We start from the raw sequence: 27,311 nt of genomic DNA, 5'->3' as shown, positions 1-27,311 counted from the left end.
CACTTGTGTGTTTGCTGTGCTGATCACTGCTTCTGCTGCCAGCGGCTGTTTGGCAGCTACCAGTGTACACACTAAGCAATGTGTGCAACGTGGGCATAGCAGCAATGGCTATGGTATCACAGCCCTCATAGTTTGCATGCTAGAAAAATTATCAAGGGAATGTCGGCATACGTCTACGGTTTTCTACATTAATAAATAATCTCTTTGCACTGCAAGAATGACGACAAAGGAGTTGCTGGAAGCCAGTCTTCAAACCTGGCCCTAGTTAATGACTGGTATTGGTGTTTCTTTAACCTCTGCAGCTAGCAGTGATGTATCGTGAACATCATTATTGGCAAAGTTCAACTTTAGCACGGAGGACACACTTAAGGGTGTTGAGGGTCGAAAAACCGTGATTTTTCCCTAAAAAAGTCGATTTTGTGTTTTGTTGTGTTTTGTATTCCTCTAAGGGGGGCCTCCTCTTTTATCTATTAAAAAATCAAAGCTGAGAATCAACTAGAAGTTAATAAAAAGTGCGAAAAGCACTCGCGGTGGCTCATGAGAGTGCGAATTTCACGCACGCGGCATTTCGCTCCCCGCTGTTACCTGCTCTTGAATTTTTGCTGGGATCTAGACCTAACCCTCTTCTCCCAGAGCCTACTTCGGCAGTGCCGCATTCTTGCTGAAAATATGAAAGAAAAGAAATATATATATTCCCCGCCGGAAGCCTAGCGTTGCAACTTTTTTTTTTTTCTTCTTTTTTTACTTTCAAAGATGTTTTTCTCAATTTTTCAATTTGTAGCATTTTTAGAGTTTGTGCACTTTATGTAGTCTGATCATAATGAAATTTGGCATGCTTATGTTTTAACATGTCCTGAATTCAAAGAAACAACTTTCAGAGCTTTTCACAAATATATTCAGTAAGATAAATTGAAAAGCTTCTTCGTTCAGAATGGTAAAACTGAAACTCAGTGTTGTAATTTTTTTCAAGACTAAAACACAAATGTTACACTATATTTTTTGCTTTATTGAATTCTACTGTTCATTGGGAGCAATATGAGCTATTTTTGTGTTTTCTTGTGCTCACTGTTATTGCTTAAGCTTGCACAAAATGCATTGTTTTTATAAATGCATGGTGTGCAAGAAACTAACCAAGTGAGCTATCAAAAAATTAAAAGCAGATTTGAAAAGAGGAGCTCGAACTCTGTAAATAGTCAAAGTTTCATTGAGCTGTCACAAATATTTGAATAAAATGTTTTCCGAGTAGCATCTCCCCTTAAGCAAACATTGAAATAAGATTTTTATTGAGCAGAGATGTCAGTGGGGGAGACTGAAATGAAGGCTAAGTAAAGTCTGCATGACTTAGTAATATTTTGCTTCGTTTCTTGCAATTTTTTTTTAATGCATCTGCTCAGCATGAAGCACTTGTATTCACTGTTGGTCAGACAGATGCAAGAACAGTGCAGCTGAACCATAAATGAAAAAGCCATGGCATCAGCCGGAAGCATCTCTAAAATCTTCCAATATCTTTGTTTCTGCATGTCAGCCCTTGCTAATAATTTTGCAAGTTCCTAAAATTCTTCTCTTGACTGGCATTGTCAAGCATAACAGCTCTAAAGGCACAAAATAAGAAACACTAAGTACATTTGATGGGCACTTCTTTTTCTGGTTCTTTTAGTGCTGTTAATGTGTTCCACAATTCCAGCAGGCGGTAACTTGGCTGGCATCTTGTAATGTACTTATGTAAAGGAAATTCCATTTGAATGTACTTGTAGAAACTGCATCACCGAAGTGCCTTGGCTGTCACTTTGTGTCGGAGCAATACCTGGTAAAATGTGTGCATGTATTCAAGCTAACCAAGTGAGAACACAGCACTGCCATAATGAAATGTGTAGCTTCCTTTATTCATGGTGTGTTGCATGTTTCTTCTATTATTCTTGCCTTCATTGGCACCCACGACAGTCTTGTTTACTAAAGTGCAGTTAGACTGCTATGAATACCATGTCAGTCATGGAAGTCTATTGCACAAATGCAGCTGTTGTCTGCTGTCACTCTCAATTTACAGAAGTTTGTGCCCATTATCAATGGAATACCCCAATGATGTCTGTGGGCATTAACAAAGGCAGCAGGGCTTTGGCAGATAGCACTGCAGTTTCTTTTCTTGCTGCTTTTGTGTAAACCTCACCTTTGTCGATAAACATATGTAGAAATGTGATAGAGCTTATAACAGTCTGTTTATTTCCTCTGTTATTGTTTCCTCCATCTAGCAAAGCATGTATACCAGCTGCTTTTCTCCCTTGCATTCATTTCACTTCTCATGAACGTTTTTTGTCTACATGCAATTCACAAATTGTTCATGAAATTGAAGACTTGTTGGAATGTTTTTCTACTAATAGGAACCAAAGTGCCTTGGCTGTCACTGTGTAGCTATGTGAGCAATACCCGGTTTGGGCAGAACAGTCGAATAGAAAAGTTTGGGCTTCATTTTTTCTCATTGAAGATGGGGTAGCATCTGACATTAACTGACAGCCTGTCTTATCAGTGGGATTGTATCAGTGGCCTGATAAATTTATTAGATTTATTAGAAATGTGGACTTGCACTGAAGTGACTTGTAACACTGCACTTACGTCATCCTCCATTGTGTTTACCTCAAAGTGATGAATGAAATGTGTCGTTGACATTGACTTAGCGGGAACTAAAGAGTAATATTAGTTTAAGTTAGACATTACCATGAGCAGAACATTGGTAAGCCAGAAAGGACACGAGAATGAAGGACAGGTGATGATGCCTACTGAAAGTGCACTGGTTCACTGTGATGTTACAGACTTCGCAGCGTCTGCTCAGAAACTTTCATTGCCTGAAACAGTTGAGATAAGGAAAAATAATATCCATGAAATTGCACCGACATTATCAGCTTTGCGGTTTAGGCAGAGCAGTTGAATAGAAAAGTTTGGGCTTCATTTTCTCCACCAATGATCAGCATATTTCCACAAATGGTATGCATATAGCACTTTGAAAGGCTACATGGCTGGCTTGAGTGATTGATAATTCTTATTTATGTCCACTTAAAATGTTTTCTTCACCAGAGGGAAAAAAGCTAAATGTGACATTCACTTTTGTTTCCTTTTTGTTTCTTTCAAAGGCCAAAAGAGTCGGAGTGACGTGCCTCATCCTTCCCGAGGAGAACAAGAAAGATTATGCTGAGCTGCAGAGTTATATCACAGAAGGCCTAGAAGTCCACTTCGTTGACCACTACTCCAAAGTGTTCGATTTTATATTGAAAGGTTGAGAAATTTATTAGATGTGTACATGGTAGTTTGTTAATAGTATCACTTTTCCATAAGCACGGCATGAAAATGGCGCTTTACATACAAGATTGCTTTATGTACATTTCGGTCATAGATTGACTGGCTGTTCACGGCCTGTTACCAAATAAATGGGCTTTACTTCATTTTAGGCTTCTCGCTATTTTCTTTTTATGCTGTCCTGCACATACATACAATCACACACCTTTTGAAAGTGACAATGTTTATTTATTAGCTGGCTCAGTCGGGACACTTTAGCAGAGAACCAACATGCATGCAGCTACAATGTCTACTCACACAGCTGTGGCATACCTTGTTTCACTTCTGTTATAATGTCACCAATTTTAGCAAGATGGTAAACCTGGGTGTAGCGTAGTTCACAGAACCTTGGGACTTGGCAAAAATGTGACCAAGCAGGCAGAAACCAATTGGGACATTACAAGAGACAAGAACATGCACAATGACAAAAAAAAAAAGTTCTGGTGGATGAAGACACTGTACACTCTTGCAACGACATATTGTGTGCAAAGCTTATGTGCTGTTCATTTGGGTACCACTATTACAGGGTGCGATTTCCAAAGATACACCTTATCTGATGAGCATGTAGAATGAATGTTGACCATATATGTAAAGGTACCAAGCATGCTCCTGAGTGATGCCTTGCAATACAGCCCTTGTTTTTCAAAGAGATGTTGGTTTAAATCTGTGTGCAACATGGTTTAAACACTAATGAAATATAAACATACTTTCTTGCTAGTTGAAACCTCTTTCTTTGCTGATGCTGTGTCACCAACATGCTAATTCGATTGTGATAAGTTAATGTCACTTAAGATGTTTCAAGAAGTTGTGTTAATTGTTATTTTGATGCTTCACAAGTGTTGTAGATTTTCATTGCCATAAAATAATCAGGGGAAGTTTTGAAAGTGGAAAGATTTTGATGTATTTCTTTGTAAACCTCCGTATGTTATGAGAACGGTAAACACATGCACACCGAGACATGTTGAATTGAAATGTAGCATTTTGTTAAGGAGCATGAGTCTTCTACATTTTAACCAGTATTTTAACTGTACACAAATTAAAGTGTTCTGCAGTTTTTTTTTTTTCTTTTTAAGTAGGGTTGTATACATCTTTGAAGGTCATAGACATAGAAAAACTTTTTATTTTTAGTTTACGTACCAAAGCATTGTTGATGAAAGTTGTAATTTTATCTAACTTTGCCCGTTTTGTCCGTGCTACATGGGGCACCCCATTTTAAGAATGGACTAGTGCCATCTTGTAACAGCTTGCACAATTTACCCAGCAAGTGAGTATGCGCATGGAGACTCTTCATGAAACTTTTTTTCCCAATTTTTGCACTCCAAAGTTGGGGTGAAAACCTCTCACAAGGGCAGGAGTTACACAAGTAAATACATTAATTCATGACATGAGAGACACTGCAACACGTAATTGTCCTGAAGTCTTGTAGCTAAGAAAGTTGTGGTTAGTGGACAATATTTTAAAGATAGCATTACCAGCACCACTGCTGGGGCCGCATATTGTAACAATTCTTTTCCTGGTGCATTCACTTGCCTTTGAGCTTGCATTTTATACAGTTTTTGCCAGCATTTGCCACTCAATGCAACGGAAGAAAAAAAACATTTACGAAATGTGGTTCCAGGACCACTGATACAGTTTGAACTGGATAGCTTCACTCCAAGAAGCTACATTTGCAGAAACTATCATTTAACGTCAAAGCCAAAACTCACTCATTGTCAATGCAGTTATTGATCATGTACAATGAGAACAATGGTGGGAAAAAACCATCTGGTCCACTATACCACATCCAAGCATGCTTCATAAGGTGAAGTTTACACTGTACCAAAGCTTTCTTGCTGAAGTTATTATTTTTTATTTTTTTTTGTCACTATACACAAGTCAACAGGCTTTGGCAACAAGAGAAATACAGGTAATTCAGGCCAGGGAAACAGAAGTCATGCACCTCTTGTTTATTGCAAAAGGTGCAAGCTACATAGCACAACACTTGTAGCATTTCTGTCTCATGAGCAGCAGCCTTGCCCTATGAAAGCATGCTCCGTGATTGGCACACTGCGCAGTAACCCTGGTTGTCAAGAGAGCTTGGCAAATGTTTGTTGCAAGCACCCTGTTGGCACAGTGAAAGCACGGCTAACTGTCTACAAAGTTTTAGACATCATGCTATATGCGATAGGCCCAGAAACAGTTGTCATCCTCCGGGTCCGTGCCTGAGGATGTGCTATTGCACTTCAGGTCCGACTTGACATGTTGGTGCTTGGCAACACTGGCAGTGCCGCAGAAGTGTGACGCCTTGCTGGAGGCTGAGCGCAGCTTTGGCGATGTCCATCGCACATTTCGTTGGTGTTGCACGCAGTCAAGACCCATGAGCTCGGAGGGCAGTGGCAAAACAAGACGATGACGATCAATGTAGACGCAAAACAAGAACACGTAGCTGTAACACTGATGAATTGAGGCACTGTGCTCTCCACTGCTCTCTCGTTGCTGCACCTTGGTCATAAAAGCACGGCACTTCATAAAAGTGTCCTGTGCAGTCCACACTGGAAACATGTTTGCACTGGATAAACCCTCAGTGGGAAGCACAGGCTGCGTCCCCTGTTTGCCGAGATGGGTGGGGGTCAACCTGCAAATGTGCAATGGAACATGGCATCAGATTGACAACTTTGCAGTACACTTCATATCTAAGAGTATCTAAGGGAGGGCAAGGAGGAAGACTGGAAGGCACTTGGTAATAAAGCATGCTGCAAATGCTTGTCAAGGTTTCCACTAAGTGTTCCTGTAGGTTTTGCATATTTATGTTATCAGCAAGGCAGAAAGAAGTGTTCCTGTTGTATTGACAAAGAGAGCCCGAGCATTGTTGATGCCGCTTGCTCTTGAAATGAAGATGACTTAGGCCTGCGAACTTCTTCTTTATGATGTTATCAGCAAAGAAGAAAGACTATGAGAGCAACATAACAGACCTTTCCAACAAGAGGTCCTTGGGCACCACCGTAACATGAGACAGACTGCTAAGAGCATGTTTAAGCACCTGCTTGCAATGGTCCAAAATTCACATGTTCTGGTGTCCAAATGCAAGCAACGGAAAGGTGCCAAGTTTGTGGTATTTTTCATTTCTCTGTTAGAAGGCTAGAGATAGATTGCAGTATTACTCTTGTAAGGCTGTTGGGCATTTTAATTTACATATTAACTACCCACATTTTATGCTTAGCCTGACTTTCTGAGAATCTACCATTGTTCGCAGCATTCACACAGGAGCATAATAAGCACTTACCCCAACCCCATTGAAGGCACTGCTATGACTATAAACATACAGTTTATTTTGTTCCAAAAATTTGTGTTAAAGTTTTCGGATTACCTCCATTTATAATAAATCAGGTTGTATGCAGTTTTAAAACTGAGTTCGCATTACTGTTAGCATGTGTCACTTGAAGTTAACCTCACTGCTTTTTAAAAAGATGTAAGTTGGAATGAAGCCACTGTTCAATGAAGTGTTGAAAGTGTCTCTCTGAGCAAAATGCTTGGATTTTCAATGTTTAGAATTACTGCCAATTGCTTATATTGTGCATGCCATGTGTTCTAAAAACATTATGCTCAGGAACACTCAAAATCAAGCAAGGAAAAAGACTACAGTGTGCATGTTTTTTGACCAGCAGCTGAAAGGTTTCTTTGCACGTAGCCACATTCAAGATTTAGACACTTGGTGCTTGTATTTTTAAAAGTAATCTAGAACTGATAATAAACAGACAGCCAGCTACATTTTCAATGAATATTATATACTGTGTCTCTTATTGAAAATGTGCAAATTAAGCTTTCAATAATGTGTTAAAATTTATGCTCCCTCTTTCAAGAAACACTTGCTGCTGCAACGCCTGAGTTGTGCTTTCATTCATTGCTGGCTCATTCAATGCATGGCTAATGCTGCTTCTAGATTGTTTGCTGTGGTGGTAATGAAATGATAGAAAAGAAAGTGGAAATGAGATCATAGAAAATGCATGTCCCGCATGATAGCTGGGACTCTAATGCATCAGCTTCATGTAATGTGTAGTACATGCATGTTAGTGGCTAGTACAGATTTCACTTGATACCTACAGCTCAAGATTCTGTTGCGTATATTTTGGCCTAGAAAACATCAGAGATCCACATAAATGTTTACCCTCCGTGGTTGCTTAGTGGTTATGGTCTTGGGCTGCTAAACATGAGGTCGTGGGATTGAATCCCGGCCACGGCGTCTACATTTCGATAGGGGCAAAATGCAGAAAACACCCGTGTACTTAGATTTAGGTCACCGTTAAAGAGCCCCAGGTGGTCCAAATTAATCTGGAGTCCCCCTCTACAGTGTGCCTCATAATCAAATGGTGGTTTTGGCATGTAAAACTCCATAATTTAATTAAGATAACCGTTTCAGGTGAATTTGGTTTTCTGTACACAGAAATGTGATCCAGAGTGAAAAGCTACTGCCTCATTACAAGCAATAGTTTACTGTCGTATTTCTGGCGATATTTTCAGATCAGATTTGCAGTGTGCTGGACACAAATGAAATACACTGTGTTCTCATAGCCATCTCCAAAAAAAAAGTTTTAACCTAGGAAATAAAAACCCTTGTAAGTACATTTAGCAATCAAGTGGCACAAGTCATGCATCTGTCCATGCACATGCAACTGACATTTTTTAGCATGTGCATGCAAGAAGGGCATTGTGAAGTGCTTTACTAAAAAGAGTTGTAGGAAGCAGGCAACAGAAACAAGAAGCATGGTGTAGTACCTTTCATTTTTTTTTCAAGTAGTGTACTGTCGTGCGCGAAGTGGACACACAATATGCAACACAGTGGATAACTAGTTTCCTTGCCTCACCTACATAGTGTGGGGTATAAGAGTGAGGTAACAGCAATATTAAGAGCAAGCACCACAACTCCAAACTCTTAAAAAGAAAGAAGCATGCATGAAGTGCATTCTGTGACTCATTAGCAGTGCACTTTTTACTAACGCCACTCAAAGCTCATATATATATATATATATATATATATATATATATATATAACTGTCACGTCCTGGATTCAGCAGTTAAAGCAAGAAATGACAGCCGAAAGTTCAGCCATATTAATAAACATCATCAGCTAGAAGCATGGTGAAAGAAGGAGGTTGTAGATTACGGTTGCTACCTGTAAGCGAAGTGTCCATTTTTCTAGAAAGGTATGAAAGGTGCCCAGAGAGGCTTATGAGCAGGCTGGTTGGCATGCAATTAAATTATGGTGAAGCACAAAGCAAGACCAGGTTAGGCATGGACAGAAGGCACAGAAGATAATCCACGTCTGTCCTGGTCATCCTTGTTTTGCTTTCGCTCTTCACCTCTGCTCAATGCATAAAAAATCTGTTGCCAATTTTTGCTATTTTCAACCCTGGCTTCCGTGAAGACTACTACATCCTATTATGTTTATAGACCTCGCAGTTCATGCTAAATTTAATGTGTATATCACAAAAGAAAAATGTCATCGGTGGTACCTCACTACATAGTTTGTTCACATGTATGGTAAAGACTATGGAAACAATAAAGTACTAGATGCAGAAGTCATTACCTAACTATAAGCACTATAAATGCCATTACTGTGGAGCCACCTGCTCACTGCAGTAACAGGTATGCAGCATTACAATATATATGAGACCACAGTAACATTTCAATCGAAGGAGACTAGTCATTATCATTTAACGGGATGGCATGTTGCATTCTTTCAAACATAGTCATACCTCAGAATACGCTGGAGGTGGGTGGTACAGGTAGTCATGTACATAAGCATACATTGGTGTAAACCGTGTGTCTCCAAGTATCTCTCCATCTTCGTCATCACCAATGTCCACTGAGCCTTCTATACACTCGGCATAGGTAGGTGGAGCTGCAACAAATAGAAAGAGCTTGTTGTTCATCACGGCACACCGTTATTTGACACACAGAAGGTGCTGCAAGTGCTGACAGATGCAAAAAATGTCTTGCACGGTGCTTCAGGAAGGAGCAACACATTAAATAAAAACATCAATAGCATAAGCACTTCCTTTGTCAAAGGAGAAAAAAAGAAAGTGAAATAAACTTTGTAAGCAAGAACATAGTGACTTGAGACAAATAATTTGCCTCTAGCTCTTTTGATAGCCACAGTAGAATTACTTAGATATATAGCGATGAGGCCAAGGAACATCTTAAAATTATACAAGCTGACAATTTATTGAAGTGCTTAAATTGACTTTGTTTTATCTTGTTAAGCATGATGCTTGTTGAAGTTTCTAAATGGTTTCTCGTAATGCTATTGGGAAAAGGTAAAAGTGCACCCTCTGTCCAGAAATTAATAAATGCTTCCCTGTTTCTGTTCTCAGCTATGTGCCACATCGCATTGTAGTGGCAGTAAGTTGTAATAACTAAAATGTGAGCAGTCTCTGCAGCAATATAGCCATATTCATGGCACCTTCCAGAGGCAGCACATATTTCTCACGTTCAACAGGCAGTGCATCATCCGTGTCTGCTTCTGAGTAAGGAGGAGCAGCTGGATAGAAATGGATCTGTGGCTGGCTGGGCATCCCCAGCGCACGATAGTGTGGTGGTCGGGACCTCAGGGGCACCGTTCCGATGACAATGGGGAGGTCCACAAACAAATTGTATGCCCCCGGAATCTGTAAGGTGATCTGGAAAGGAAAAGCATTTTACTGTGACGAGTGTGCACGTCTACCTTGCAACTGTTAATTTATGGACAGCACATAGGACAATTTGTGGCAGCCAACATTTGCGCTAAGGGCACATGAACATCAGCCTTTCATGCAACCTAAGCTAATCATCCAAAAGATGTGGGCTGGAGGATTGACCATAGCCACCTGTATACTGGTGTAGGTTCTATGTCGTCACCATTTCTGTGATTCTAGAATGATAATGACATGCTACACTGAGACTAGCAAGTCTAGAAACCTGATAAACATGTCACTGGTGAAATACAATAAATGAAGTAAAGGTTGTGTCATAGCGGACATAAAACTCACGCTGCATGACACTCACATAACAAACTAATTAGGAATTTCATGAACTATTTTACTAGACACGTTGCACTGAAAGAAGGCATAAAGGCATGAGTACATTTGTGAACACAAAGATGTTTGTACTGAATTGTGCTTTAAAGGTACATGCTTGAGAAGTACTCTTGGGAAAGAAATATTTCAAACCATTAGAGGCATCTGTAAGTGAAGACCTGTCTTATGCTGCTCAAGACACTTAAATATACTCTGCATGTGCACCGACCAAGCCATTCAGTTTGCCTTTCTTCTAATAGTTACCTTTCCTCATAGTTGCACTCTTTTTCTTCTATTGAAGAAAAAGTGAAACAGTAGCGCACCCAGGATCTCTGCCAGAGAGGGGGGGGGGTGAATTTTTGTGTGTGTGTGTGTGAGGGGGGTAAGCAAGCACTTTGCATAATATGCAATTTTCTTGCTTTAGCCACAGGAATCCAACAGCAAATAAAATGCCTAATAATTATAATAATAATGACACCAAGGATGATGATGATGGTTATTTCTTCAGCGTATTACGCAAAGTAATTGAAGAGTGAATGAATAAATACAAAAGAATGATAGAGTGTTTTTGTTATTCTAGAAAATTCGACCTCAAGCCACCAATGAGAATGTGCACAGAGCACTGAAGGTACATGTTAGACTGATGGGGCTGGACGCATGGGGGGGGGGGGGCGGTTACAACACCCGAACCCCCCCCCCCCCCCGTCAGTGCGCCACTGAAGTGAAAACATGAGCTGCTCTGCAGGAAGTAGCTTAGCACATACCAGCTTCTTCTCTCATGACATGTTAGTGTGCGAGTTGTTTTACTTGAACATGCCTTCCGTGGGGTCCTGTGTCTGTAGCAATGAAATCGCAGATGTGTTTTTGTGAATAACGTTCGAGGCGTGACAAACTCTTAACGAACCTCGAAACGAAAAATATTGCCAATATGGTTATATATTTAGGACATGTGCAAGGTTGCAAGGGACTCCATTGAGCTAGTAGATATCCCGTAAGAAAGTGGTAGTTTCAAAAACAGAATCGAGATGTAAGACTGCCCCAGCATAGATTATGCAAGTCTGAAGTATCAGATTTTTTTTTTAGCTGCACCCAATTTTTAAAAATTGCCTATGGCAGATAGCGCAATTCTAACCCTTGAGCTAAATTACACGATGAGGCGGCCAAAACTTCTACGGGGAAATCAAAATGCGTAATTGCATAATTAGCATAATAACACTGACTTCTTCTATTATTTACTTTATGGCACATATTTCAATCTACGAATTATAGCCGGCGAGTTCTCAGGGCTACACTAGTTTCGAGATATTACTTTTCAAAGTGTCCGACGAAATACATTGGTGTTCCAGTTACTTTTTTGCTTCAATGCATAAAACAGCGTTTGTTTTATTTTTAATTTGAGTGGAAAACCGTGCATTCTTATCGCAAGTACGATGGCGGCATCATGGCGCATATCTCGAAACCGGTGCCATCCTCAGAATTCGTTCCAAATTGATATGCCTAGCTCGCTAGCTACAATTCGTAGATTTAAATATGCGCCATAAAAGAAATTAACTAAAAGTTAAGTAGTGTAATTACGTTAATTATTCAATTAAGCATTTTGATTTCTCGTAGAACTAATGGCCATCTAGCTCGTCGAGTGTTTGATGTAATAGTTCAGCGGAAATCCGCTAGGTGGAGATAAGTAATTAAAGGGAAACTGAGACTTCCACCCAAATGTAGCAATTCGCTACTATGGAAACCCAACCGGGTTCCTCGAAAGAAAGCCTCGCAGTTGAAGAAAAATTCGTCCTGGTCCGGGACTCGAACCCGGGACCACCGCCTTTCCGGGCAGCCGCTCTACCATCTGAGCTAACCAGGCGGCTAGCAGATGGCAGGGCGAAGTCGAATTTGTCGACAACTCGAAGCAAAGGCAAGTGTTTGATGTAATAGTTCAGCGGAAATCCGCTAGGTGGAGATAAGTAATTAAAGGGAAACTGAGACTTCCACCCAAATGTAGCAATTCGCTACTATGGAAACCCAACCGGGTTCCTCGAAAGAAAGCCTCGCAGTTGAAGAAAAATTCGTCCTGGTCCGGGACTCGAACCCGGGACCACCGCCTTTCCGGGCAGCCGCTCTACCATCTGAGCTAACCAGGCGGCTAGCAGATGGCAGGGCGAAGTCGAATTTGTCGACAACTCGAAGCAAAGGCAAGTGTTTGATGTAATAGTTCAGCGGAAATCCGCTAGGTGGAGATAAGTAATTAAAGGGAAACTGAAACATTTGGGTGGAAGTCTCAGTTTCCCTTTAATTACTTATCTCCACCTAGCGGATTTCCGCTGAACTATTACATCAAACACTTGCCTTTGCTTCGAGTTGTCGACAAATTCGACTTCGCCCTGCCATCTGCTAGCCGCCTGGTTAGCTCAGATGGTAGAGCGGCTGCCCGGAAAGGCGGTGGTCCCGGGTTCGAGTCCCGGACCAGGACGAATTTTTCTTCAACTGCGAGGCTTTCTTTCGAGGAACCCGGTTGGGTTTCCATAGTAGCGAATTGCTACATTTGGGTGGAAGTCTCAGTTTCCCTTTAATTAGCTCGTCGAGTAGTTTAGCTCAAGGGTTAGAATTGTGCGATCTGCCAATTTTAATCATTTGCACTCTCAAAAATTGGCTGTGGTTTAGCTCTGGTAAACCTAGTCGAGTAGCGATAGCCACAGACCCCCGGCTGCGCCTATATGCTTCGCTTGTAGTTAGACATGGCTAAGCGAGCCCGTCTAGCGGCATCGCTTTCAATGCGTTTGGCCAACCGTTCAGCACGCTGTCTCCATTTCTACGGCGATCCCTGGCCTCCTTCAGGCTGGCCGACTTCTCACCATCCATACTGCGGCCTCAACTATGTCTGCGGCGACGCGAGCTCTCCCCTTCTATACTCCCGGTTATCACAGCTGCGGAGCGCGGGGTGTGACGTCATACAGAGGGCGCAGCTAGCGCCCAAAGGCTAAAGCCCCTTGATGTTAGAAAGTAGCGACACGCTTTGATCTACGCCGCCACACCCTCGCCGGCGCGGTCAACCTCCTCTTTTTCTCCCCCTCTTTCGCGGAGGCAGCGCATCCGCCACGCTGAATGGCTGCGGCGCTCGAGACTACACCGTCAGGTGACCCTGACGTCACGAAAACGGCGCGAAACTTGCTTTCGCGCGCCTTTAGTTTCTCCCGCTCGCCATGAGCAGTCCAAGTGGTGGTCGCCCTGCCGCTCCGAACGTGTGTTTTCCAAGTTTTTCCATCCTTTCGTAGGAATGTGAGATTCGTTCTCCGTGAAAATGCCTTGCTGCTGCGCGTTCAATGCAGCAGCAGGCCAGAGAAAGGGCAAGCCTTATTTTATATCCCCCGAGGTGAACGGAATGTCGTGCGTCGGAAGCAGTGGCTCCATAACATCGGGAGAAGGGATTTCACCCCTTCTAAGCACGCCGTTCTTTGCGAGGTGAATGTTGCAGCTTTCCTCATATTTGTGGATGAAGTTGCATGGAGATTTTAATGCTCTTCGCATATCCGGACTCTTCGTTCAGTTTAATACAGAGCACCGATAACTGTGCATATAGCTTTTTTTTTTAAGTGAGTCGGCTGAAATTTTCGTTGACTCTTCGCGCCGTGACAAAGCTTTTTGTGTTTTCGTGCGTGCGTTAGTTTTCAAATGTATGTAATTTGTGAGTTAATGCCTGTAACTCATATTTTGTAGTTGTGTGCGTGTGTGTGTGCGTGTTTGTGTATGTGCGTGCGTGTATGTGTGTGCGCGTGTGTGTGTGCGCGTGTGATCCTTGCGCCTGATACTTGTGAAGCCAAGGAACTATTTTACTCTTATTGCGTGCTTATTGTATCTTTGCAAAGTTTCAATACTGCGAGCATTTTTTTCTTTATGTACTTTATGTTGCGAAGGCATGAACCGCAATATATAGGTAGATAAGTGATATTATGTATTATTCGGGCATGCTCATTAAGTACAAGCCACGCGCTTCTGATAATCTCCCTCAATTCTGATAAACTTGACATCTTGAAGTCTGTAAGTTAATTATCAAGTGCCAGTCTTAGCAGTTTCCGTGTAAACAATCAGCCTTTTTCTTTCTTTCTTTTTTTTTGAGAGAGAGACTTAGGTTACTCCCAGAGGTGATGGAATGTAATTTCTCGTCGTTTCATAGTGACGGAATACAGGCGCGTGTGTAAAGTTCTATGTTGGCGGTTTCGCAAACACAGCACGTATTTCGCACAGTGGCATTGGTACAAAGGCTTTTGGCCCACTCATTTTGGCGAATTCACTTTAAGTAAACTATCACATTTCTTCTTGGTTATACTTCTCTGAGCCTTTTAAGAGCGAATATAGTGAACCAAATTCTCGTTTATACTCTACGCTGCTTATATTGTATGCACCCAATACACCTCCGCGTTACGGACAACGCAAGTGGCGACGTAGAGGTAAACAGCTCAGCCACTGCTTGGTACTCATTTTTTTCGGAGCGCTTCCGCTTGTATTTATCGAAGCGTCCTAAAAAATGGCACGACGTTCTATCGGAAACGTACTTTCGTCATGACTGTTTCACAAGGGATAAATTCCCATACAACGCTTCAAAGGGCCGAATAAACAAGCGCGCGCATTGATTCTAATGCGGCTGCAGCGAGCCACTGGAGGGTTCAGCGCCGCGCCGGCCCGGTGAGGGGGAGAAATCCGAGGAGAATTGAGGAGGAAAGCGCGCGCGTGGGGGAGAGTGTCGCTACTTTCTAACATCAAGGGGCTTTACCAAAGGCTAGGGTGCCTCGATGCCAGCGCCGCCGTTCAGGGTGGTGCCAACCTTTGACCGCCCCCGCGCCGCCGCTTTCTCGCTGCGACGCCATATTGTGTCACAGCGAGCCGTTGCGATTGCTTGGTGCCGGTGCTGAGTTCGAGGCACAGTGCGCGCGGATGCTTCGCGGACGCTTCTACTTGCTAGACAGTGTTCAGCCGCATGACTGACAAGCTATCAAGTGCATCGTGTCGACATGACGGGCTGTTGTGTTCCCAAGTGCGCCGGATCGACGCGTAAAGGACTGCGTTGTTTTCGCTTCCCCCGGGACCCAGAGCGACGGAAGAGATGGGAAGCCCAAGTAAAGCGCGATCACTGGAAGGCAACGGATAACTCCTGCATTTGCGAGGTAAGTGTCAAGAATGTTTAGACCACCGCACTGTGTTTTTCATTTAAATAAGAAAGTATTCTCTGATCCTCGCTCACGTACCTACGTTCGCTCACGAACTAAGTAAGCACTGCACCGATGCTGTCTGAGTAGCGTATGGTTTGCGCGCGCGCATCGCATAGGCTTTTTTCGTTTTGATGGGCGCAGTCTGTACCCTTATTTTAAGGACTGACGAAGATGCTTTGCCGCTACGAATCGTCACGTAAGCCACCTATTTTCCTTTTTCACGGGAAGCACACATCGTGTGTGTCTCTTGTTTCTTTTTTTTTTTTTCGGTACTGGTTATTTGGGACTAAAGAACGCAGTGCTTCGTCTGGGGAGAGCGGCTGTTTTGTACGTGGTAAGCGAAACATTGTGATTTTCTCTAATTTCTCAGGAGATATCTTGCGGACCTCAGGGTGTTACGTTACATAGCTGATTTTTTAGACTTGTACATATTTGTAGCGTGGTGATCGTAAGCCGATGGTCATTCGTGCTCATTCCCGATCGTAGTGGGTACTGTGACGGTCTTTAAATGCCTGTGCACGGTATGCCCAGGTGTAGTAGAGTTAAGGAGCATCATGGGACCAAAATGTTTCGGCGCTTTCTGGCGTGGTGTCTGTTGTAGCCTGTGCATTTCTTCGAAACGTGTGAAGCGAGGTAATACAGCATTGCTTCTGCTAAAATTTATTTTTAAGCACTGTAATGGGTTCTCTGTATTTACAAGGCAACTTTTCATATCAATAATCACTTTTGTTGTTTTACCTGTACTTAGAAACACTTTGAAGAGGACCAGTACGAGGGAAATCGACAGGATGGGCGCCGTCTGTAAAGTCAACAGCCCTACAACATCATGGACTATATTTTCGAAGTGAAAAACATTGCTAATCTGTATTTGACTGTCTTAGTTTCATTTACGGTTTTTGTACGTGATATGTATGCAGTGTTGTTTATTTTTTCAATGTAGTTATCAGTGTTCTAATGGTTATTTATGAAATGTTCTGTACTCGCCTTCGATGTGTTTGGCTGATGCGACGTATTCGATGGTAGCTGATGTATGTATTCTGGCTGGATATCTTGATTAATATTACCCGCGGTTGCGTTTTCTTGTTTGCATTCTTGTTTTCGGTTTATATTGTGTGTAATAAGGTTGATGCACTCACTTGAACCCCCCCCCCCCCCCCCATGTAATGAATAAATAAAAAAAAAAAAACTCTCTCTATCCCGAATTGTGTGTCGAGCCTACCTTGCGAATTATTTTTTTATCTCGTCTTTCAACATAACCTTCAGGCGCCACACAGTACATATAATTTTTCATGTACATATCTCTTTCATGATTGATTGTACTAGACATTATAAGTAAATGTATTTTGTGCATCGTTTGATTTCTTGTGTGTACTACGCAAGATTGACACAGACAAGTTACATTTTTCTCTACAGCACTAACTAAACCTTATTTTCACATCACAGTTATTTTTACACCAGCTTAATCCTGTCAGCACACAGTTCTGTGGGCAAAAAAAACAAAAATTGCGCGTAGATATCGTCAAATAATTGCAACGAACGCGAAGAGCACGCGCAACGCAAGGGAAACTAACCGCCGTGCGCGAGTGGCTGGCTACGGTAAAGGAGGCGTGACGTGTAAACCAAAATACAACAGCGAAAAAGAAAAACTTCCACACACAGGGGGTCGCAAACCTTATATACCAAGCATCTAAGCGCAAAAAAAAAAAAAATAGTGCGTATTTTAAACATACACACGGCATATTAAATGTGATTGAATTAGGCAACTTGGGGTATGTTCCCGGCGCCATACATTTACGTGTTCGACCTTCGACGAGTTAACGGCTATTGGTTTTAAAGATATGCAGATGGGACACCGATAAAAAAATCCTCATCAAGGCAAAGCACTTGGAAGCGCGCCGCGAGTAACACTTAATGAACGAAAGCTAGCTGAGTCTCAGCTCGTGTGACACAATATGGCGGCGCCAGCGGGATTGTCTCCACCCTGGACGGCGGCGCTGGGCATCGAGGCACCCTACCAAAGGCTAAAGCCCCCAAAGGCTAGGCTAGAGTGTACTCCCTACCAACGGCAGGAGCGGTGGCCGCGCGGCTACCGCGACGAGGCGAGTTGCCGGAGAATCGAGGCCCGTGGTGTGACTTTCACTTTTTTCACTTTCGTGAAACGTCACGCAGAGGGCGCGGCGAGCGCCCAACGGCTCCAACGGCTAAAGGACTTTACCAACGGCAGGAGCGGTGGCCCCTCGGCCAATTTATTCTATGGCTCGGCAACAGCGACGAGCCGAGTTAATCGAGGACCGTGGTGTACGTGACGTCACAGTGCGGCCACGGCTCAAAGTGCGGCGACGGCGAAGAGGCGAAAACCTGTCGTAATGTAGCTATCGCTACAAAAAGTTTGCACCATTTGATGCTTATCTTGTCTCGCAATGATAATCGTCATCTGCTTTGTTTGCGTTTCCTTTCTCGAAAACTCTGCGCTCGCTACTTTCCTGTCCAGAATGCTATGTCACGCTGATAATGCGCATGCCGTTCGTGGCGTTAAAGAAAGGAAATGCGGGCAAGATAGGTGACCATTATCGTTGCGGGACAAGATAAGCCCCAAATGGTGCAAACGTTTTTAAGAGTGTGGTGCAGCTAAAAAAAAAAGAAAAAAAAAAGCACCCATCCTACAGATATTATTTGATGAGAGGACAAAAGTGGCCTTTGATAGCCCTGTCCCCTTACCCGTACGGTGTACTCCACGTGAATCAGGCAGCAGTTGGTGATGGAGGGCGACACTGCTGGAATCTTGAGCAGCTGGGCATCCCAGTTGGCCGAGCGACCAGGTTGCAGGGCCACACCAGTGACTGTGGTGAACTTGCAGTGCCGTGACCGTGACTTTCCACCAGCCAGGAAAGTCTGTGTCTGATGCAGCGTTGCATGTGGAACCACGGTGCGGCCAGACAGGTTCTCAAAGTCAGCCGTGATGGCAATAGACTCGCCTGCACGTCATGCATTGGGTGAGTGCACATGCTTTTCTAAAATGAAATACAGCTAACCCCCGTTTTAACTTGAAGCTGTAAAATCCAGAAAAATACTTTTGAGATAAGCGAAGTTTCGAGATAAGCGAAATCACGAAAACAGAAGCCCTCTGGCGGCGCTTAATTAGACCACATGGAGCCTTTCCAAAATACCGCTAGTAATATTTTTGGTTACTTTCGCGTGCATCGGCGCCGGAGACATCGACGTCTACGTGTAACGAAGCTACTGGTACTGTACCAAGAGGGTATGTTTCCCACAGAGTCAAGGCGATTGATCCTAATACATTTGACGCCGGTCATCCGACCCCGACCGTTTTAGACATCCAAAAAGCTGGCACTGCTACTTTCTGCATCGTAATGTATTCCGGACAATTTAACTTCGAAAACCGAAACTACGGAAACCACGGCGGCCGCATTTCGATGGGGGCGAAATGCGAAAACACCCGTGTACTTAGATTTAGGTGGACGTTAAAGAACCCCAGGTGGTCCAAATTTCCGGAGTCCCCCACTACGGCGTGCCTCATAATCATATCGTGGTTTTGGCACGTAAAACCCCATATTTTTTTTTAAAGAAACTACGGAAAGGCGCAATTATCACGCCTTTTTAGCAGACGCTCACGATGTGTTACGCGGCTTTTACGCCTCGCCGTCGAGCGAGCATGAAGCGAGCATCCTTATCAAGGCGCTAACTTGCCGAAACGCTGTGGGCTTACATGCTGGCTTCTTTTGGGCGTTGCGCGTGGGCTGATCGCGCCTGCTCAAAAGTGCCAATCTACTTGCCCAAAGTCCCGATTAATACCCTGTGACTGCCTTGATGCATCACTAACAGCGTCCTAAATGAGAGGGAGGGGGGGGGGGGGTTATCCAGTGGCGATTTAGCGGTAAATGTGAAAGACGTGCGCTAGCATTACACTTAACCTCTTTGAGGTCCCGGATCCATGATTTAAACTGCGTTCACCACATTGCAAAGTGTTTTTCAGGAGCTCAATTATATAGGAGCGAAGTGCAACTGACGGTGGCATGTGTGTGCATGTGTGTATATTGTGGGCATTTCTCAGTCACTTCTTCGTTGGCTGCACATGTTCATCATCATATCGGCTTCTTCGTCTTCATCGCTTGTGGGGACTCATCTTGAGACTGATCTGTGCCTTGAGTGTGATCGGTCCGCCGCGTCTTCGCGGCGTATTAAATGTCGTGTGAACGCTACGTCGCAAGTGGTGGAGGTTGCTCCTCGGTCCCCCGTCCTCTGCTCACCCGCTCTACCTCATGCAGCTTCGCTCAGGCCGCCGTTTGTGCATATATATATATATATATATATATATTGCTCAGGAGACATTCGTTAAATTACTTGACATCTTCATTCGAATGCGTTGTTACTTCTTATTACCTGTTACGCCCATACAGGTGTCTTTATTGCTTCAGTAGAGGCTAGTGTACTAATTCAGTGTATCAGTGAATAATAATGAGATGCTATTATGAACATCTGAATGTGGTCAGTAGTGCCGTTTAATAAAATTAAGACAATGTATACGTACTACCACAACAGTTCATAGAGCGAGCGTTCACCACTACTCACCAGGGCAGTACCCCTTGCGGTCTGTCCTGGCATACAGTGAGATAGGGCCTGAAGTGCAGCACCAGCAGCACAACGTTTTCTCCACACTGCTCTCCACTGCCGTCTAAAAAGATAAAATAAAACACAGAGCGCACAGCAGGGTTTGAAGCCAGGCCAGTCTAATACCATCCCAAAAGAAAAGTTCAGTTCAACATTTATCAGCCAACAGTTGCATCCATGTATTTGCAGGCACAGACAAATGTGTTTCCAAAGTACTTGGAGATCGCTGGGAGAGGTAATAAAAATAATCAGATAATGATGACAACTGTGTCTGTCATCATTGTCTTCTTGTGCCACAAACGTCAAAATATCTAAGGAAAACTTACCAATGGTGTCATTTATATTTTTTATGCTAATTGCATTTCTTCATTTTTTTTTCACGGTCACGTATACTAATATCTTTATGAAGAATCCCAGAGTAGTAGTATTTTCTGGCGACGTTGTTCTGACGGTGTCCATACTTGTTTTTGAATCCACCATGAAATACATTCAGATATTTGTGGGGTTTTGTTAACATCAAGGCGCCCACCCCATGAAAAGTTATAGCCCGCTAGAGTTTTATTTTCAGCTCATAAAATAATTCACAATGAAACCACATTTTACAGATCATGCATGCACCGATAGTTTCTTACTCTGGCGTTTATAGAACTTCCTGGCCAGAACCTTCTGTTTTATTATTTGCATGCTCACAGGAGGAGGAATGAACGTTTATTGTTAGAAACAGCGAGAAAGTGTTCTTTCTTCGCCCTAGGTGGGCGGCTCTCTCAGTCCAGAAAGCCGTTGGCTAATGCCGCAGCCCGAGCCCGGTCCAAAAAAAAAAAAAACCCGCCAGGGTTGTTTATTGGCTATGGTGTTGGGCTGCTAAGCACGAGGTCGCGGGATCAAATCCCGGCGACGGCATCCGCATTTCGATGGGGGCGATATGCGAAAACACCCGTGTACTGAGATTTAGGTGCACGTTAAAGAACCCCAGGTGGTCCAAATTATTCCGGAGTCCCCCACCACGGCGTTCCTCATAATCAGATCGTGGTTGTGCCACGTAAAACCCCATAATTTAATTTTTTTTTGTAAGTTGCCTGTCCACAGGCGATGGCACTTACAGGCATCATAACACGTGCTCCTTCTCTAGGCCGCACAATTGACGCGCTTAGCTTCAGTCTTCTTTTTTTTTCCTTTCTATAATGAAATTAATAGACGTGGTGCTCGCCCCAATGTCTATATTAATATTAACACATATCACAGACATTAATGTGTTCATGCACAACCGTTAAGACCATTTAAAGGTGCCTTGATGCGAATGAAATGATGCAGCACAGCTGACATAAGGTTAAGCGACAATGTAACACCCAAGAACAGCTTCTCTCAATAGGTCTGTCATAACAACGCTCATCCACAGACCACAATTACTTGGAAGAAAGAAAATGATCTGTCACGTCGTTTTGGCGTACCAGGTATTCGTTACGATTGATGTCGATGGGACTGATGACCGTGAAGGCTTTCTTGGTCTTGTGGTTGAAAGACCACGGCTTCTCCACCTCAGCCTTGAGCCAGTAGCGTACGCTGCCGTACTTGCCTTCGAACGAGGTGGTCACGCCGCTGCGCAAATGGAAGAAGCATGCTTGGTGTTGGAGTCAGTCCAATCTCGATCGAATTTTCTTCCACGGCGTTTAGAAAAGGGCGTATCTTAAAAGATATTCCACTTAACAGCTATCAGCAATGCATTTGTCTACAGCACTAACTGGAGCTAAATTCATTTCGCCATAAGAAGTTTGAGGACGTATTTCTCGAAACTAGGTATTAAGCGCAGGATTTCTGCTAAATGAATGTGACTTTATCACTCCGCGGATTCAATTTAGAAGTTGGGAGATGTACCCTAAAGTAAACGAGACTAATTAGCGAAAATTTATTAATTATCTAGCATCACACTGCGATTTGTCGTGCAGTAATGTCCACATCTTCAAGCGATCCGACTGGCGCAAGAAAATTGCGCTTTCACGGACGATTTTTAATGTATTTTCACACTAAAAAAATTAAAAATAAAAACGTGCTATATTAACTATAATGTCTAAAATGGTCTCGTGCACGAGTTATATGCTCCAGCTGGTGTTCTCTTAGTGCCGGTGGAACTGTTCATCGCGAATGAGGACACCACCCACTCGTCCTCAAGATCAACGATCTGAATGGTCTAAATAAATGTTTTTCTCTCTCTCTCTCTCTCTCTCTCTCTCTCATCGCGCTGAGAATCCCTTGATGCAACTCACGTTGATGGCAGAAGGAAAGTGAAGTTGAATTCGTGGTGGCCCTCGGTAAGTACGTCCCTGCCGTCTCCCGACTCTGCCAGAGAAGAAAAACACATATTCAGTTACCACACTCGATCACAGAGACAAAACCTGCGCCGTTCACTACCCATTCCCTATGTCCTGTTCTTTTGCGCTGTTCCTGTTTCACCCCAAATCAAACCACTGTACAAATACGAACGGAACAGGGAAAACTTTCAGCGCACCAATGTCTGCAACTACGGACCAGCTCGTGGGTAACCGTGCGCACATTTACAGCCTCGATATAAATTCACTTGGGCAACACAAATAAATGCGACAAGCATGCAAAACGAGCTGTTAGGTCATTGAAGCTTGTTGCTGCCTGATGACAACTGCAATATATTATTTTACATTGCGCCTAGTGATAACGCGGAGCAAATGTTTCTTCCTGGGCAAGCGCGTGCTCTTCAAAGCTGTCTTCTCCTGTCAACAGGGTTGTAGTGCGGCAAAGGCAACAAAAAATTTGTAGGCAAGAGAGAGAGAGATACAACTTTAATGGTGCCAGGAGGGCGGACGCAGCCTCCCTCCGCCTAGCAGACGGCCGAGATCCCCTGGGTCTCAGCGGCTGGCGTTGGGGTCTGGCGGGTGCCTCTCGACGGCTACGCCCTTCCTCTTTTGTTTGTTTGTTTGTTGTTGTTGTGTTTATTGTTTTTATTGTTGTTGTTACTTTTTTTTTATTTTTTTTATTTTTTTTTTTTTTTCCTTACGACCTGTTCAAATTTCCGACAGTGTGCGACGCGAACCCCACGCGCCTGCGGCGCCTTAGATGATGCTGCTGCTGCTTCCGCTCCTGCGCCTGCGACCTCTTTCCCTTCTCTTTCCTTTCACTCCCCATCCCCCTGTGCAGCGCGGTTGAGGTGTCCTCTATTGAGAGACAGTTATCGCGCTGCACTTTAACCCAATCTTTCACCCTTTCCAACAAAAATCTCTCTCTCTCTCTCAGCGGCTGCCTCGGCTAACTGGACGGCGCAGACCTGGTCTTGCTGGTCTGAGCTGAGCAGCAGGGTCTCCCACTGCTGCCGGTTTTGAATTTTGCGGCCCTCGAAAGGAGCCGCCTTCGAGCATGCCCATAGCATATGTGGCAGATCCGCCCTACATTTACATAATTTGCATTGATCGTTGTATTGCCCTGGATAGAATCTGCTGCAGGCCACCGGGTTTGGATACATGTTTGTTTGCAGGAGGCGCCAGGCCACCCGGGTACGGACAACGCCGAAGTGGCGGAGGAAGCCGCCATAGCATTAGCGGTGGCCTCCACGAAAGCGAGAGTGATCATAAGCGACTCCAAAATTGCAGTTCACAATTTCGCGAAAGGACGCATCTCGCCAGAGGCGCTCAAAATTCTAAATAGTAACAGCGACCGTCATCGCGGGACGATCCAAATTATTTGGGCACCCGCGCACTCCTCTCTCCCCGGCAACGAGGCGGCTCACAACGTAGCTCGAGGACTTACTCGCCGAGCAAGTGAGCCCGCCCAGCCGGGAACGAGAGGAGACCGCATGGTCAGCTACAAAGAAATAACCGATTACTATCGGCTGGGAAGGGCCCGGTACCCACCAGCTCATCCCGCGCTAGGCAAGTTTTAAAAGGAAACTATTTTAATGTGAACACAGTTCCTGTGAGCACAGTGGCATAGCCAGAATTTTTTTTTTTTTCCGGGGAGGGGGAGCATCCATTTCACCAGGGACGGGGAAGGGGGAGGGAGGAAGGGGGAGAGGGGCTTGGAAGGCCGCATACTAACACAAAAATGTCGGGGAGGAGGGGGGGGGGGGGGGACACGCGCCCGGGGTGCCGCCCCCTGGCTACGCCCCTGCCTGTGAGCACGTGAGGCTGTGCTTTTCACTGGCAGAGGTGGTGTAGTTCTGCTCGAGCGGCGTCGTAAAACAGCATTTCGGTGCATCCGCTCAGCCTATGGCACCGTTTAAATACGTGATTGTTCACGTCATTCGACCGCTCAATCAAGTTCTAGTCTTCTTACTCGCAGAAGCACATTAACTTACCGTCTAACAATCGATAACTCACATACGGCACAAATGCGGCAGGCTTCAACAGCTGTGTATACGCGCGCTCACTAAAGAGCTCGCAAACGACGTTCATCAAAGCTGTCTTCTCCACTTAAATAATGCTTGTGAGGAGAAGCTCTGCTCACTGCCTTCTTCATTCGATGGCCCCCAAGTGTTCGAAGTGTGTAACCGAGATTGTTACCGTGACAACGGAGTGCATCGTGCGTAAATAATCAATAATACTGGAATAAGCAAATGTACATGAGCCGATTGAATTCCGAGACAGGCGCTCGATCGGTTCTATATATCATCAAGAGGTCCGACAGCTGTGTTTGCCAAAATGATCGAACGCCGCGCGGTGTAGCGGCTCGCACTCGTGGGATACAGGACGCTAACAATGATGACAGCGGCCAGTAGCGCTGTGGTCATTTAAAAATGGTATGCGGTGCCAGTAAAAAAAAAAAAAAAAAAAGGGGGGGGGGGGGGATTGTACATCGAGACACCCACTGCTTTATAGTGGCTGCAATACGTGCACTTTCACATTATAACAATGAACTCCGGAATTTTCGTTTGTATAGTTTTCGAGTGCGCTTTACGCTTTGCGGTAAAATTGTAAATTACGAAGTGCGAGAAATAAGTGTAAACGTTCGCTCCTGGCTCTGATTCTAACAGTGATCACTAGATAGCTGCAGTGGAATTAAACGGATATATGGGTCTGCGCTGGCGTCTTTCGTGAAGCTTACAGCGCCGTGCCAGCGTGCCGCTTAAAAATATCGCGAACAAAAAAAAAATGCAGTACATCCCCCGCGAATTTGATTCCCATTTGGCGGCTGGAACCGCGAAAATTCGGTGGAGTTTTAAGTGAAGCTTCCGGGAAATCGTGGGCTCGGCTTCGTTTTGTGAACAGCGCAGCGTGACAGTAAGGCACGGCCATATCGGTAATCTGCGGCCACAGATTTCGCCGATATCTTTCCTCTCACTCACTTCTACTATCATGAACCCAGCGGCGGCTGCGCCGCATTCCAATAAGAACGGAATGAAAAAAAAAATGGAAAATCCGGCATAGGTAAGATGTCGGGACGCGCTCAAGAACCCCGAGTGGTCGGCATATTATAATTAAGCAACCCTCACGATATGGCGCTCTTCATTTACCAGACGTAGACTTCGATCGATCGATCAATCAACCAATCAATCAAGTTGTTTTATCCTACACCCTCCAGAGCCACAATTGTCCACACGTCATCGTGAACAAACGTTATCTTGTTCTACACCGACTCCAGCAGCGGAATTCGTGCGATAACATAACGGTTCCGTATGCGCTGCAATATTTACACATGTTCAGCATATACTGCATACGAAGATCGGGATGATTTCTTATTAATTTCTCGTCTCTAAAAGAAGAATGCGGGAAAACGTGTGATCATTAGAACACGTACGTGCAAAATGTTTTAATAGGGATGGCGCCTTTTCTTGTGTTTCGTCACCATATACTAATGAACAAAGGTACGACCACGGTCGGCCTTCTAGGTGGCAGCGTGAGTTCGTTTAACTTGATCCAATTCCTCTCGAGCGTTCCAGCCACAGCCCATATCGGCACGAGCCAACGCTCTATAGTAATATGAATCGTTTGGCGAGTGGGTTTTACAGTCATCGGGAACACCCACAACAACAGACTTCCGCTTGAACTCAAGAGAGGAGAACGTCGGATCGAGCAGGATGCGGGTGAGGGCGGCGTGGGGTCCGGAGAGCACGTTTCCAATTGACCGCGCCAGTGTGATCACGCGGGCTCGAAAGTTAGGGCTAACAAAAAAAGAAGAAGAAGAAGACCGAGCAATTAAAGAGGCCCGCGGAGACCAAGTACCAGATACGGGATGTGGGCGCGCGTTGCGGCTCGGGGAGATAATGGGAGGCCGAAGTGCATGCACGCGGGAGGAGCTAGCGCCGGGTCCTCCAAACTAATCGAGGCGACCGCGGCACCTGGGACCCGCTCATTAACGAACGCCCCCCGAACGAAAAATCTCGGAGACTCGCCCAGCTCGAAGTTTGCTTGCCCGGCGATCGAAAGACACCGACCGCGCCGCGCGGACGCTCTCGATTGCCTCGGCTCGATCGAAAATCGGCCGCGCGCGACAGCGGGCTTGAATGCGATTGCTCCTCGCTGCAAAGGGAGCTCGCGGCGTTTTCTTCCCGCTTATGTATACTTGGTCGGCTCCGTCCTTTCTTTTACTTGAAGCTCTCGGATAGCGGAATAGCACGGTGTTCGCCCCGATGGGTCGATCGATCTCGTTCGTTCGGCGCTGCGCTCTCTCGTCATTACAGCGCGCGCGGTGGCCGCCCGGCTTTCACGTGCTAGACTTCCTAGCGTGCTTGCCACCCCCCCCCCCCCCTTACTCCCTTTCACCCCCCGCATCCCTTTTTACTTCCTCCGCCAACACAATGCCGTTCTTCTCCCAGCCGATCCTTATGCGAGCAGCTTTCGCCTTACACGCTCTTCCTTTTTTTACAAGGGCGCCCACCTTTCCACTCGAGGGGCCGCTTATCGCCGTTGCTTCAGGTTTCTTTTTCTCGCAGTCCTTCCGGTCATGTATCCGATCGAATGATCGCTCGAGTCCGCACGCACGCACGTGCTCTTCTTCCGATGTCTCGAGCATTCCTTAAAAAGGCCCGCGCGCTTCGTCTCAAAGAGCGTCCCTTTCTCCCTGCCCTTTCATCTTTTTTTTTCTTTCCTTCCGAAGGAAAAGAAACGCATAAGAGCAGTCTCTCCTTAAATGGAACCGAGATCAAAAGAAGAGAGCTCTGCCAGAGAAA

The 27,311-nt window shown here is 44.7% G+C and overlaps 2 protein-coding genes across 2 annotated transcripts in view; one reads left to right on the top strand and one right to left on the bottom strand.

The window, feature by feature from the left end:
• Window positions 1-3,431, top strand: part of LOC119442891 (lon protease homolog, mitochondrial-like) — a 33,764-nt gene extending 30,333 nt beyond the window's left edge. The window contains 1 exon segment of the mRNA XM_037707941.2: window positions 3,123-3,431. Within this exon segment, the coding sequence (XP_037563869.2) occupies window positions 3,123-3,269 (147 nt within the window). The 3' untranslated portion in view covers window positions 3,270-3,431.
• A 60-nt stretch (window positions 3,432-3,491) lies between these two features.
• LOC119442892 (arrestin domain-containing protein 3) overlaps window positions 3,492-27,311 on the bottom strand; it is a 94,526-nt gene continuing 70,706 nt past the window's right edge. Inside the window, exons 2-8 of the mRNA XM_037707942.2 lie at window positions 22,444-22,516; window positions 21,631-21,778; window positions 20,144-20,246; window positions 18,272-18,528; window positions 9,791-9,980; window positions 9,057-9,202; window positions 3,492-5,938 (exon numbers count right to left, since the gene is read on the bottom strand). Coding sequence (XP_037563870.1) covers window positions 5,885-5,938; window positions 9,057-9,202; window positions 9,791-9,980; window positions 18,272-18,528; window positions 20,144-20,246; window positions 21,631-21,778; window positions 22,444-22,516 — 971 coding nt within the window. The 3' untranslated portion in view covers window positions 3,492-5,884. The remainder of the gene's footprint in view (window positions 5,939-9,056; window positions 9,203-9,790; window positions 9,981-18,271; window positions 18,529-20,143; window positions 20,247-21,630; window positions 21,779-22,443; window positions 22,517-27,311) is intronic.

This window comes from Dermacentor silvarum, chromosome 2, assembly GCF_013339745.2.
Source record: "Dermacentor silvarum isolate Dsil-2018 chromosome 2, BIME_Dsil_1.4, whole genome shotgun sequence".
In the NCBI taxonomy this organism is placed as follows: domain Eukaryota; kingdom Metazoa; phylum Arthropoda; class Arachnida; order Ixodida; family Ixodidae; genus Dermacentor; species Dermacentor silvarum.
The sequence above is the reverse complement of the archived record's forward strand: the minus strand, read 5'-3'. Positions and strand labels throughout refer to the sequence as shown.